The sequence below is a fragment of the Caenorhabditis remanei genome, chromosome IV (assembly GCF_010183535.1).
Source record: "Caenorhabditis remanei strain PX506 chromosome IV, whole genome shotgun sequence".
Classification (NCBI taxonomy): Eukaryota; Metazoa; Nematoda; class Chromadorea; order Rhabditida; family Rhabditidae; genus Caenorhabditis; species Caenorhabditis remanei.
In genome coordinates, this window is record NC_071331.1 from 21641305 (window position 1) to 21654021 (window position 12717).

At 38.0% G+C, this 12717-nt stretch overlaps 3 protein-coding genes across 3 annotated transcripts; 1 reads left to right on the plus strand and 2 right to left on the minus strand.

Annotated features, from left to right (window-relative positions):
• Nucleotides 1-999: 999 nt before the first annotated feature.
• Nucleotides 1000-2538, minus strand: GCK72_015650 (uncharacterized protein; the record flags this gene model as incomplete). Its single annotated transcript, XM_053731038.1, has 5 exons — nucleotides 1000-1372; nucleotides 1698-1804; nucleotides 1849-2031; nucleotides 2075-2176; nucleotides 2476-2538. 5 exons carry the CDS (start codon nucleotides 2536-2538, stop codon nucleotides 1000-1002), a joined length of 828 nt encoding a protein of 275 aa, XP_053585810.1.
• Nucleotides 2539-3381: 843 nt separating this feature from the next.
• On the plus strand, nucleotides 3382-5799 carry GCK72_015651 (uncharacterized protein; the record flags this gene model as incomplete). Its single annotated transcript, XM_053731039.1, has 2 exons — nucleotides 3382-3513; nucleotides 5344-5799. The coding sequence occupies 2 exons, from the start codon at nucleotides 3382-3384 to the stop codon at nucleotides 5797-5799; spliced, it is 588 nt and encodes a 195-aa protein (XP_053585811.1).
• A 153-nt stretch (nucleotides 5800-5952) lies between these two features.
• GCK72_015652 (uncharacterized protein) lies at nucleotides 5953-11412 on the minus strand (the record flags this gene model as incomplete). Its single annotated transcript, XM_053731040.1, has 8 exons — nucleotides 5953-6261; nucleotides 7082-7430; nucleotides 7697-7803; nucleotides 7848-8030; nucleotides 8076-8177; nucleotides 8478-8624; nucleotides 9769-10197; nucleotides 11281-11412. The coding sequence occupies 8 exons, from the start codon at nucleotides 11410-11412 to the stop codon at nucleotides 5953-5955; spliced, it is 1758 nt and encodes a 585-aa protein (XP_053585812.1).
• Between the last annotated feature and the right edge of the window lie 1305 nt (nucleotides 11413-12717).

Consider the following 12717-nt stretch of genomic DNA (forward strand, 5'->3'; position numbering starts at 1 on the left):
GGAGTGTCCGTACAAAAAAGTTGTCAACTACAAAAATGGAGCTCTATTTTTGATCTATATGATCCATAAAAAGTTTTCTTGGTGTGACAATCAATATTACTATGGCACACTCTCAAAGTTGGTCATTTTCCACTGAAAACAGCCAAAGCTGAAAATCTTTTCAGAGGTACTGTAGATGTGAAATTCTAAAACTCAAACAAACTTTTTCATAAAAACATGATTATATTCATTTGAAAGCACTTCTGAATTCAATCAGCGGATTTGATATCAGTCTTATTGAAATGTCAGAATCCAAAAAAGGGCTCGCTGACAAGGGAATTTTTTGAGACACCGCTTTCAAACGATCTATAAATTTGTTCATAAGTACTTTTGACTACGTGGAGTCCATTTCTGCAGTCAAAACCTGCTAAATGTTTCTGCGAGACGAGTTATGAGCAAACGTGTTCACATTTTCTCAACGAACGGTGTAAAGGTTGTGGGTGCCACGCTCCGACCCTGCTTTCCTTTTTTTTCTGTTTTTCGAAATATTTCCGAAGCGAACACACATTCTTATGCAAAAACATAGTCTGATGTGTGTTCTACGATGTTTCCATAGAGAATGTTTGTAGTATGAACATTTCATTTATTTGAAACAAAATCCCTTAAAAAATTTTTTAAAAACCCGAAGAAATCGAGTAGCTGCAGCTGGTGAGAATGACCTTATGCAAGTGGCTCGTACTGAAATTTATACTTGGATTACTGTAATCCCAAATGTGTGCAAACACGGAGATGCGAATGTATCAGATGTTACGACAATTTGCAGAAAATTTGCAAAGAATTTTTAGTTTTTTATGTTAGAAATGTGGAATAATGTTTTTATCGTAAAAATCGCATTTTTCAGGCGAAAACCTTAAAAATCGGGTTCATCGAAAACCTTAATTTTCGAATTTTCTGCAAATTATCGTAATATCTGATACATTGGCTTTACGGTGTTTGCACACAATTGCCACTACAGTAACCCTAACTAACCCAACAATTCCCAGTCCATCCAATATAATAAAGTGTGACATTCAATCCGGCGAACCCTCCCAAATTGATCACAATTTGTGTCATATCAGTGAGTGGAACTCGCGGATCTAAGGTATACTGTAGCAGGGTTCCATTCATATAGATATTGGCTACAGTATCCGTTGAATTAACTCGAATTTCGAAATCTTGCAACGGCGCGTAAGGATTCCTTAGATTTTCGTCTCGTTTGATTTCTGTTGTTTGGTTGAAAAATGTCGATATTTCGGTATTTGTATTGTTCCCGTAACCATTTGAAATTCGAATTCGCATCGCATAGTCATTTTCACCGCCACCATTGCCTTGACGGTAAAAAGAAATTGTGAATCTGTAATGGTATGAGATACATGACTTTTTTTGTCTGAAACTCAAGAATATCACATTCTCATTATGATATTTGGATTCGCCTTACCGAGAGCTTTCAGAAAAGTACCCACAAGCCTATGCTCCGTCCACTTTGGGTCTCGCCACGAAATTCCTGGGTTACTGTAGTTTTCGCGTCGAGACCCAAAATTTCTCCGAACCTAGCTTGTGGGTACTTTTCTGAAGCGTCTTGGCAACCTGAATTCGAATACTATAATGAAAACTTGATTTTCTTGAGTTTCATACAAAAATTTCAGTAAAACTCATTTTATGAAACTTTTTGAGCTCACCGAGATCCATACGCCGGTGTTTTTCCTGTCATGAAAAATGTCTCTCCTGGAGCAAACGATGAGGCCAAATTCATCCAGTAGGGCTCTCCATGGTTGACCAAAGGCGTCTAGAACAGAAAATTCCAGAAAATTCTCAATAGAGCGCACTTACATAGTTCTCAGGAATATCAGTGAGACATTTGTGTATACTGTAGTTGAAATTCCACGTATCCGGTGTTTCAGTAATTTCAGATTTATAATAATTATCCGATCCATCTGTTATAATCAAAGTAGAAGAGACATTCCCGAAAAGGGGCGGAGTCTGAGAGACCGGTGGACAGTCGGTTAGGCTTATCTGAAATTTTATGAATTTTCAGATTTTTTTGATTTCAGAATACCTTAAATGCCACAACTCTGCCGTCGGAACTGGTAAGTTTTGTTACAGATTGGATTTCTTGAGTATTGAAATATTCACATCCATCCGGTATTTGGGAAACTAGCTGAAATTTTTTATTGTAGCATTTTCAATGTTTTTGAATAAGATATTCGGATTCAGCGGGAAAAGAGCTTTCAAAAAAGTACCCACAAGCGTATGTAGGGTCCTACCACGAAGACTACAGTAATTCAAAATTATCAAAATTTCCTGGTTACTGTAGTTTTCGTGGTGGGACCCAAATCAAGCGGAACCTAGGCATGGTTATACTTTTCTGAAAGCTCTCAACGAGCTGAATTCGAGTTTCAGGTTTTCATGGCCTAAATTTCTTTTTCTAGATTTCTAGGCCACTTTCTTCAAACCTACCACACAATTCCAAGTGGCCAAACATTTATAAAGACAATCCAACCAGTTTTCTTGAGTTGGCATTTTGAAGATTCCAGAAGATTTCTTAGGTGTCCCATAGACCTCTACCATTTTCAGATTTTCAGATATCTCGGGAACATAAGAAACTGATAATTGGAATATCAGAAAATATAAAATCAGGGAGATCATGCTCGAATATATTATGAGGCCGCCGAAATAAAGAACAAGAACATTTTCATTATTTGCTTTTATGGCGTAGATGTTGTCATGGTAGGCCGTGTTATTGGGGAAAATGTTTTGCGGGAAACGCTTTTTTAAAAAAGAAATAATAGAAAGGACCTTTGAGAATCCAAAAGTTCAAACATAATTTTTACAATATAATGTACTGATATGGAATCCGTTATGACCGGACGGTTCTTGCAAAGGACAGACCACCGGAAATGATGATTCCATTTGTACTGATATGGAATTCAAAGGATCGTTAAAAATGGAATGTTTAAGAAAAAATCGGGAAAAAAGTTTATGGGCGGAGCTGTCTGTTCTGATAATATTAGAATGAGGAAGACGATATGCTGGTTGAAATATAAATGAATAATAGAAAAAACGGCCCTTTTAACGATCCTTTGAATTCCATATCAGTACATATGGAATCATCATTTCCGGTGGTCTGTCCTTTGCAAGAACCGTCCGGTCATAACGGATTCCATATCAGTACATAAAAGTATAAAAATTATTTCTTCTTAGGAAATCATTCTTCCACGATAAAAGAAAACCATAAAAACGACCTTCCTGCAATCATTGAGTTATCAGCGGCGGCCTTTTTCTAGTTTTCATACATAATTTTATTTTTTTTGCCAGAGCGATATTGTTACTTGAACAACTTTCTGAATATTTTTTTTTCCAGAAATGAGCTCTGCAGATCGTTGGAATACGCTCTGCAAGGAGTTGCTGGAAGTGATGAGAGACTCCGAAGCAATTGGGAGACATCGGATTGCACCTGATGAGTTGGATAATAAAACTCTTGAAGAAATATTGGAAGTAAGTTTCAGAATTCTAGGTTGGGGGAGGAAGGCGTCACTGAAAACTGCATTTTGAGCATATTGCAAATTTTTGTTCAAAATTTAGTTCAAATTATCGCGATAATTTTCGTCATGACCCGGTTTTTGGAGTACGGTAATCCGTTTTCGCGTCAACGGAAATTGAATTTTTATGCGTCAGTCAGTACCAGGTGTAGGATGAAGCATACTTCCAAATCGGGCCAAACGGGCCGACACGGGCCGGCGCATAACTCGCTTCAAACTCAATATGATGAGTTGAAAAATATATCAAAATGTAGATCTCAGCGAGTTCTATGTCCGTGAACCACTACGGGCCGGATGGCTTTTTGTTAATGTGCCGCGGGCCGGGCTATAAAAACGTTTTTGACCATTTTCGCGTTTTTTGGGCAATTTTTCCCGGCCCGCGGCACATTAACGAATAGCCATCCGACCCATCAATAGCCATCCGGAATTGAATTGAATTGAATTGATTTATTGAGATGAAGGGCCAAAAGCCACTAACACAATCACAGTAGAGAACAAACAAAAGCGATAAGGAAATTAGATTAGTAGGTAGACATGTTAAGAGTGAGATAATTAAAGAAGTCAAGAAGTTTAACATTATTTCTGAAACAACGGGAGGAAGTTTTAACCGGGAAAACATTAACAGGAAGGGAATTCCAACAGGATAATAAACGATTAGGTAAGTATTGAGCACCGAATTTAGAGTTGTTAGACAGGAGAGATCTGATATGGAAAGGGTGGCGTCTTAAAGACTTAAGGTTTGGAAACAAGGTAAAGAGCAGATTTGGGGAGTAAAATTCCTTAGAAACAATTATTTTATACAAGTAAACTAGATCGTTTAATAATCGTCTGTATTCCAAAGATTCCAATTCATAGGTTTCCAAAGTTTTGAAATAGGATATATATATTCAAAGTTAAACTTCTTCGAGCAGCGATATATAAACGATTTTTGTACTGACTCCAATTTTTTGATGAGACATTTGAGCGTGGGAGAGTGTATCGTAGAGCCATATTCAATGATAGGTCGGATAAAAACCTTGTAGCACTTAAGCATCACTTCAAATACTGAGTTCTTAAGAACATTTAATAACATATTGATTCGACAATGAGCTCTTCGTATAACAGAATTAATGTGAGAATCGAACGATAAATCAGATGAGAAGATGACTCCAAGGTCACGAATAATTTCACATTTTGGTAGACGTAGACCATTAAGAGAGATGTTCAGCAGTGGGTTCGATTTTACATTTTTCTTTCTAGATTTGAAGAAAGTGATCAATTCACACTTTTTTGGTGCTACATTCATCTTTTTGGTGCTACATTCATCATGCCAGATGTTGCACCATTCAGATAACATCTTCATATCATTCTGAATCGTAACTGCCTCAGGGGAAATAAGTTTAAGGTCGTCTGCATAGAGTAAGGGATTGGATTCCAACTTATCACCGATATCATTGATGTAAAGAATGAATAGAAGAGGCCCGAGGACAGAGCCTTGGGGCACGCCAGAGTCCACTGAGGTGTAATTGGAGAGCAATCCATTAAGCAAAACTTTTTGGGATCTTTCACTGAGGAAAGAATTTATCCAATTCAAAAGCTTCCCTTGAATGCCATAAGCTTCGAGTTTGATCTTCAATTTAGGTATGGCCAATCCGGAGATCTACATTTTGATATATTTTTGAGCTCATCATATTGAGTTTGACGCGAGTTACGCTCCGGCCCGTGTCCGCCCGTTTCGGCCCGGTTTGCAAGTATGGGGTGAAATGATCGATCCGCCCCTTTATCAATAAATAAACCAATATTTCAGGTGCTCCCACACGTGAATCTCATCATTTCCATCCTCATCGGTGTCATTTCGATTGGAGAAGAGGACGACTATGACATATTCCAGATAGAGCATCAAATCGAAGCTCTGGAGAGAATCATCGAGTGTTTGGAAGAGGATTTGAATGGGAATCCGGGAAATGAGGACCAAATCGAGAGAGCCATCGATACCGCAGAGACACTTTTAGATTGTGCGAAACACTCGAAAGAAACAGAGAAAAGAGAGGACATGTTGGATATTTTATGGGAAGTTGCGGAAGAGTTTGAGTCATTGGAAGATACGGATAATGATGACACCAAGAGAGCCATCGAAGACATCGAAATGGCGACGGAGTCCGAAGTAAAAGAGGAGAAAGAGGATACTATGTTCAATATTTGGACAACAATTTTCGGTATATCAGCTATCGGTGTCTTGACTTATTTTATTGTAAAGCATTAGTACCACCATTTTTATAACAACTGAGTCCCTTAAGCAACAACACCCACAAAAAAACGAATAAAAACGGGCTTGTTTTTATGGTTTAGGAGAAAACTGATTCTTCGAGAACCATTGATTTGAAAAAAGACATAGAATTGCAAAAAAGAAATACAGTTATGTACATGGATAGAAGAAGTAAACGATGACTAACACAACCACCACAATTTTAATATCCCTCCACAAATCGATTTCGTTGACATTCCTTGATTTATTCGCTTTTAAGATACCTACTTGGGCTATCATGATGGCTCTCTTGATTCCGACTTCATTACTCGGATTCCCCTTCAAATCTTCTTCCAGACACTCGATGAGTTTTCCCAACGCTTCGATCTGCTGCTCGAGTGTGAGCAGTTTATTGAGATCACTTCCGGTATTAATTCCAATAGCCATTACGGAAATGTAGAAACGCACGTGTCCAAACTTCTGAAATACTTGTTAGAAGAAGTCGTGGCCTAGAATCCGACAACTCGGCCAACATACTGACCAACCGATTACAGTGACAAACTACCCTGAATATGTGTAACTAGAACCAATTAACTCCGGATAAATTTTTTGAAATTGATTCATCCATATCTTCTGAGGAGGACCATGACATAAAGTATACCCACGTCTGGAATAAAAAATTTTAAAGATTTATTTACGGTCACCCACATAATAAGACAATTTTCATAGGCTATGTCCGTAGGTGAGCAACTTAAAACTGCACGTCAAAAAATTAAATGGTTTGTTTGTTTCAGAGTGTTTGTATAATAGTAAGGAAGTTTCATTTATTTGAAAAAAAGTTCACAACAATTTTTAAAAATCCGAAGAAATTGTAGATACTGCAGCTGGTTCTCATACAAGTGGCTCGTACTGAAATGTTATACTTGGATTACTGTAGCCCCAATTGTGTGCAAACACAGTGATGCCAATGTATCGGATATTACGACAATTTGCAGAAAAATTGAAATTTTACTGCAAAAGTTACAAACGTTTCAATTTTTGATTTAAAAAATGTGGAATTTGGCAGTTTATTGTTACATTTGGAAATTTTTTTCAATTTTATCGCTTTAAAACACAAATTTTACAGCACAACTTTGTATTTGATCGCTTAATGGTGTGAAAACGGGTTTAGAATGACATTTATGAACCAAAAACACATTTGTTTCAAATTTTCTGCAAATAGTCGTAATATCTGATACATTGGCGTTACGGTGTTTACACACAACTACAACTACAGTAACCCAACTTTGCTCAAACTGACCCAACAATCGCCAGTCCATCCAATATAAAATAGAGTGACATTCAATCCGGTGAACCCTCCCATATTCACCACAATTGATTTCATATTAGTGAGTGGAACTCGCGGATCTAAGGTATACTGTAGCAGAGTGCTGTTCATATAGATATTGGCTACAGTATCCGTTGAATTGATTCGAATTTCGAAATCTTCCAATGGGGCGTAGGGATTCACTAGATTATCGTTTCGTTTTATTTCTGTTGTCTGGTTGAACCACGTCGATATTTGTATATTTGTCTTGTTCCCGAAACCATTCGAAATTCGGATTCGCATCGCATACTCATTGCCTCTACGGTGAAAAGAAACTGTGAATCTGTAATAATATCACATCCTCATTATGATATTTGAATTCGTCTCACCGAGAGCTTTCAGAAAAGTACCCACAAGCCTATGTTCCGTCCACTTTGGGTCTCGCCACGAAATTCCTGGGTTACTGTAGTTTTCGCGTCGAGGCTTGTGGGTATTTTTCTGAAGCGTCTTGGCAAGCTGAATTCAAATATCATAATGAAAACTTGATTTGCTTGAGTTTCAGACAAATAATTTCAGAAAAACTCATTTTTTGAAACTTTTTGAACTGACCGATATCCATATGCCGGTGTCTTCCCTGTCATGAAAAATGTCTCTCCTGGAGCAAATGGTGAGGTCACATTCACCCAGTATGGCTCTCCGTGGTTGTCCAAAGGCGTCTAAAACAGAAAATTCCAGACATTTCTCAATAGAGCGCAGTTACATAGTTCTCAGGAATATCAGTGAGACACTTGAGTATACTGGTGTTGAAATTCCATGTATCCGATGTTTCAGTAATTTCAGATTTATAATAATTATCAGATCCATCTGTTATAATCAAAGAAGATGAGACATTCCCGAAAAGGGGCGGAGCTTTGGGGGCTAGAGGACATATAGAGAGGCTTATCTGAAATTTTTTATTTATTTTTCTGAAATTTTTAATGGTTGGAACCTTAAAAGCCACTCGATTATCACTAGTATTGTCTAGTTTAGTCACTGACTGGATTTGTTCAAAATTGAAATATTCACATCCATCGGGTAGTTGAGAAACTAGCTGAAATTTTTTATTGTGAGGTTTTGAAATTTTTTGAATAAGAAAATCGGATTCAGCGGGACGAGAGCATTCAGAAAAGTACCCACAAGCCTATGTAGGGTCTCACCACGAAAACTACAGTTATTCAAAATTATCAAAATTTCCTGGTTACTGTAGTTTTCGTGGTGGGACCCAAATCGATCGGAGCCTAGGCATGATTATACTTTTCCGAAAGCTCTCGACGAGCTGAATTTGAATTTCAGGTTTTCAAGGCCTAAATTTCTTATTCAAGATTTCTAGGCCACTCCCTTTCAAACCTACCACACAATTCCAAGTGGCCAAACATTTATGAAGACAATCCACCCAATTTTCTTGGGTTTTCAATGGCTCAGTAGATTTCCTAGGTGCCCCATAGACCACCACCATTTTCAGATTTTCAGATATTTTGGGAACATATGAAACGGATAACTGGAATATCAGAAAATAGAAAATCAGGGAGATCATATATTCGGAAGAGACGAAATAAAGAATAAGAGCAATTTCCTTTTATGGCGTATGTGCTGTCATGGCCAGACGTGTTGATGGGGGGTAATGGTCTGCGAAGAGCGAATTTTGGAAGAAATAATATAAAGATTTATGGAGTTTGGACTTTTGAGCAACCAAATAGTTCAATATTTTAGAAAATTCGGTTTAAAACGAATAAAATGACCTAAATATTCAAAAAAAAACCCCCCTAAACTATTATTCAGCTCGTTGAGAGCATTCAAATGAATATAAGGTTAACTAAATTTATATTTGGTGGCCTAGAAAACCAAAACTAGTCCCCCAAACTCTATTTCTTCGAACCTAGGCGTGTTAAAAATCATTCATAAATCGCAAAAATTTTAAGAAAAACGGATGAAAATCGACATTTCCCAAGTGATGGCCTAGAAATCCGTCTGGTGGCCTAGAAACCCAAAACTAGTCCTCGCATTGTATTCAGCTCGTTGAGAGCTTTGATATGAGCATAATCATGACTAGGTTCCGAAGACTTTGGGTCTCGACACATAAACTACAGTACCCATTTTCCGGGGTACTTTAGTTTTCGCGGCGAGACCCAAAGTCCTCGGAACCTAGGCATGATTATAGAGTGACGTGTCAACACGATTATCGGAAAATTTTGTGTCGAAAATCGGAATATAAAAGTCAGTGAAAGTCACGGAAATCGAAAAAGTTGCAGACTATATTCGGCAAAAACCGACATGACATGACTTTCATTTCATTTCGTTTTTCGTTCAAAAAACTAGTCCGCGCATTGGAATCAGAGCGTTGAGAGCTTTCAGAAAAGTACCCACATGCCTAGGTTCCGACGACTTCGGGTCTCACCGCGAAAACTACAGTAACCCAGAACGGCGGTTTTCGCGTCGAGACCCAAAATGCGCGGAACCTAGGCATGATTATACTCATATCGAAGCTCTCCACGCCCTGAATTCAATGCGCGGACTATTTTTGGGTTTCTAGGCCACCAGACGGATTTCTAGGCCATTGCAGATCCGCCGACAAACCGTTAGAAGTAATAAGTTTTTTGTTTTTTTCAAGAAGTTATAATAAATGTAAGTTACTAATGCTTTACAATAAAATAAGCCAAGACACCGACAGCCGATATACAGAAAATTGTTGTCCAAATATTGAATTTAGTAGCCTTCTCCTCTTTTACTAGAGTCGCCATGTCTTCGTCGGCTGTCTTCGCTACTTCTTCATTATCCGTATATTCCGTGGGCTCAAACTCTTCCGCAACTTCCCAAAAAATATCCAACATGACCTCTCTTTTCTCCGTTTCTTCCGCGTGTTTCGCACAATCCAAAAGTGTCTCCGCGGTGTCGATGGCTCTCTCGATTTGGTCTCCATCCGGATCCCCCTTCAAATCTTCCTCCAGACACTCGATGATTTTCTCCAGAGCTTCGATTTGATGCTCTATTTTGAATAAGTCATAGGCGTCGCCTTCTCCAATTGAAATGGTGCCGAGGAGGATGGAAATGATGAGATTCTTAGGTGGGAGGAGCTGGAATATTGAAAGCTTTATATTTTTAGATGTATTTACCATAGTTGTCAAGGCCCGGCCCGGCCCGGCAAGGCCCGGCAAGGCCCGAAGGCCCGGGCCGGGCCGGGCCGGGCCGGTAGAAAATTTTCAAGGCCCGGCTTCAAAAAATGACCCTTTTTTTCCCAATTTTTTTTTCGAAATTTTTTCAATTTTTCATCGGAAATGCGTCCATTTTTGACTATTTTTCAGAATTTCTTCTAATTCTGACTGATAGTCGAAAATTTGACTCTTCCGCGAAAAAATTCAAAAAAATTTGAAAAATTTGAAAAAATTTGAAAATTTGACTTTCGCTCCAATTTGCCCGGGCCTTCGGGCCGGGCCTTGACAACTATGGTATTTACGCCCGAATACGGACATGTACTAACTGCCACATTCAATTTTCGTTAATGCAAAACCAGATTACCGTACTCCAGAAATATAAACAACGACTGAAAAAATAACTATTTTTCGTCATGCAATCCTTACTGGGGAAGGTCATAGAGTCAATTTGGAGTTATGAGACGTGACCTATATCATTGGAAAGCTGAGAAAACACTGATTCCAAATATATATTCAGTTTTTGCCTTCGAGCCCTGGTATTCGAAAAAAAACGGGGTCAAAGTATGGAAAAATGGCAATTTATTGCCTTTTTCACACGCGAAAATTGCAACTTTCAACAATTTTTAAGCGGTACAAAAAGGCAATAAATTGCCATTTTTTCAAGCGTTCACCTCGTTTTTCTCGAATACCAGACCTCGAAGGCAAAAACTGAATACATAATTGAAATCAGCGTTTTCTCAGCTTTTTAATGGTATAGGTCACGCCCCATAACTCCACTGGAGGCATTCCCTAGTTAGCGTCTTTCATTTTTGTGTAATCTGTAGCTTATTTAGCAATATTATACATTTTCTTAGAAAAACCTATTCTTTACAATCTGATGGTCTTTAAACGACGTTTCAGTCTCCCAACTATAATGCAAACGCGCACCACGGATAACTTCTCCGTACGCATTTCTTGGCACTGTGCCCGCCCGCCTGCCTCCAATCTATAATTTTAACAACTTACTTGCAATATTTCTTCAAGGCTTTTATCACCCAACTCATCAGGTTCCATCCGATGCCTCCCAACTGCAGCAGAATCTCTCATTACTTCCAGCAACTCCTTGCAGAGCTCATTCCACCGATCTGCTGAGCTCATTTCTGAAATTTTAAAATAGTTATTCATGTATCGCTCCGGCAAAAACTTATAAAATAATGTATGAAAACTTGAAAAGGGCCGAAACGCTGATAACTCAGTGAAGGTCGTTTTTATAGTTTTCTTTTATCGTGGCGGAGCTTTTCCCAAGAGGCCATTGCTTTTATATTTTAATGTACTGATATGGAATCCGTTATGACCGGACGGAAATGATGATTCCATATGTACTGATATGGAGTTCAAAGGAATATCGTTAAAACTGAAATGTTTAAGAAATTGCAATTTTTATGGCCGGAACTGTTTTGTCTGATAATATTAAAATGAGGAAGACGATTTTTGTGAGTCAGTTCTTACAACTGCGCTCCACCGAAATCCCCTTGTCTCTTTTTCTCTGAGTCTCTCAATTTCGCACACTATTTTCTTCGTTATCGATAAAGCACTTTAGGTCTCGACACGAAAACTACAGTACCCCTTTTTCGGGGTACCAGGTGATGGCCTAGAAATTCTTCTGGTGGCCTAGAAACCCAAAACTAGTCCTCGCATTGTATTCAGCTCGTTGAGAGCTTTGATATGAGTATAATCATGACTAGGTTCCGAAGACTTTGGGTCTCGACACATAAACTACAGTACCCATTTTCCGGGGTACTTTAGTTTTCGCGGCGAGACCCAAAGTCCTCGGAACCTAGGCATGATTATAGAGTGACGTGTCAACACGATTATCGGAAAATTTTGTGTCGAAAATCGGAATATAAAAGTCAGTGAAAGTCACGGAAATCGAAAAAGTTGCAGACTATATTCGGCAAAAACCGACATGACATGACTTTCATTTCATTTCGTTTTTCGAAAAAAATTATTTTCCGATTTTCGAAAAAAAAAATTCGATTTTCGAAAATCATGACTTTGAATTCCAATTATTTTTTTTCGCATTTTTCAAGAAAAACACGATTTTTATTGAAATTTCGAAGGAAATGAATTTTTTTTTCTGGTAAAAATTTCGAATCATATTAAAAAAATAAGTTTTTGAAAATAAATAAAAATTGCATATATTCTGATTTTTATATTTCGATTTTTTACTGATTTTTTATATGATAATCCCTCATTCGAAATTTTTACCAGAAAAAAATTCATTTCCTTCGAAATTTCAATAAAAATCGTGTTTTTCTTGAAAAATGCGAAAAAAAAAAATTGAAAAAAAATAATTGGAATTCAAATTACCGCCATTTCGGGTGCAAATCCTAGGCCGCGGCCACGGTTTCTCATTTCGATAATCACTGACTTTTTTTCGGAATGACACGATTTTCGAAACGA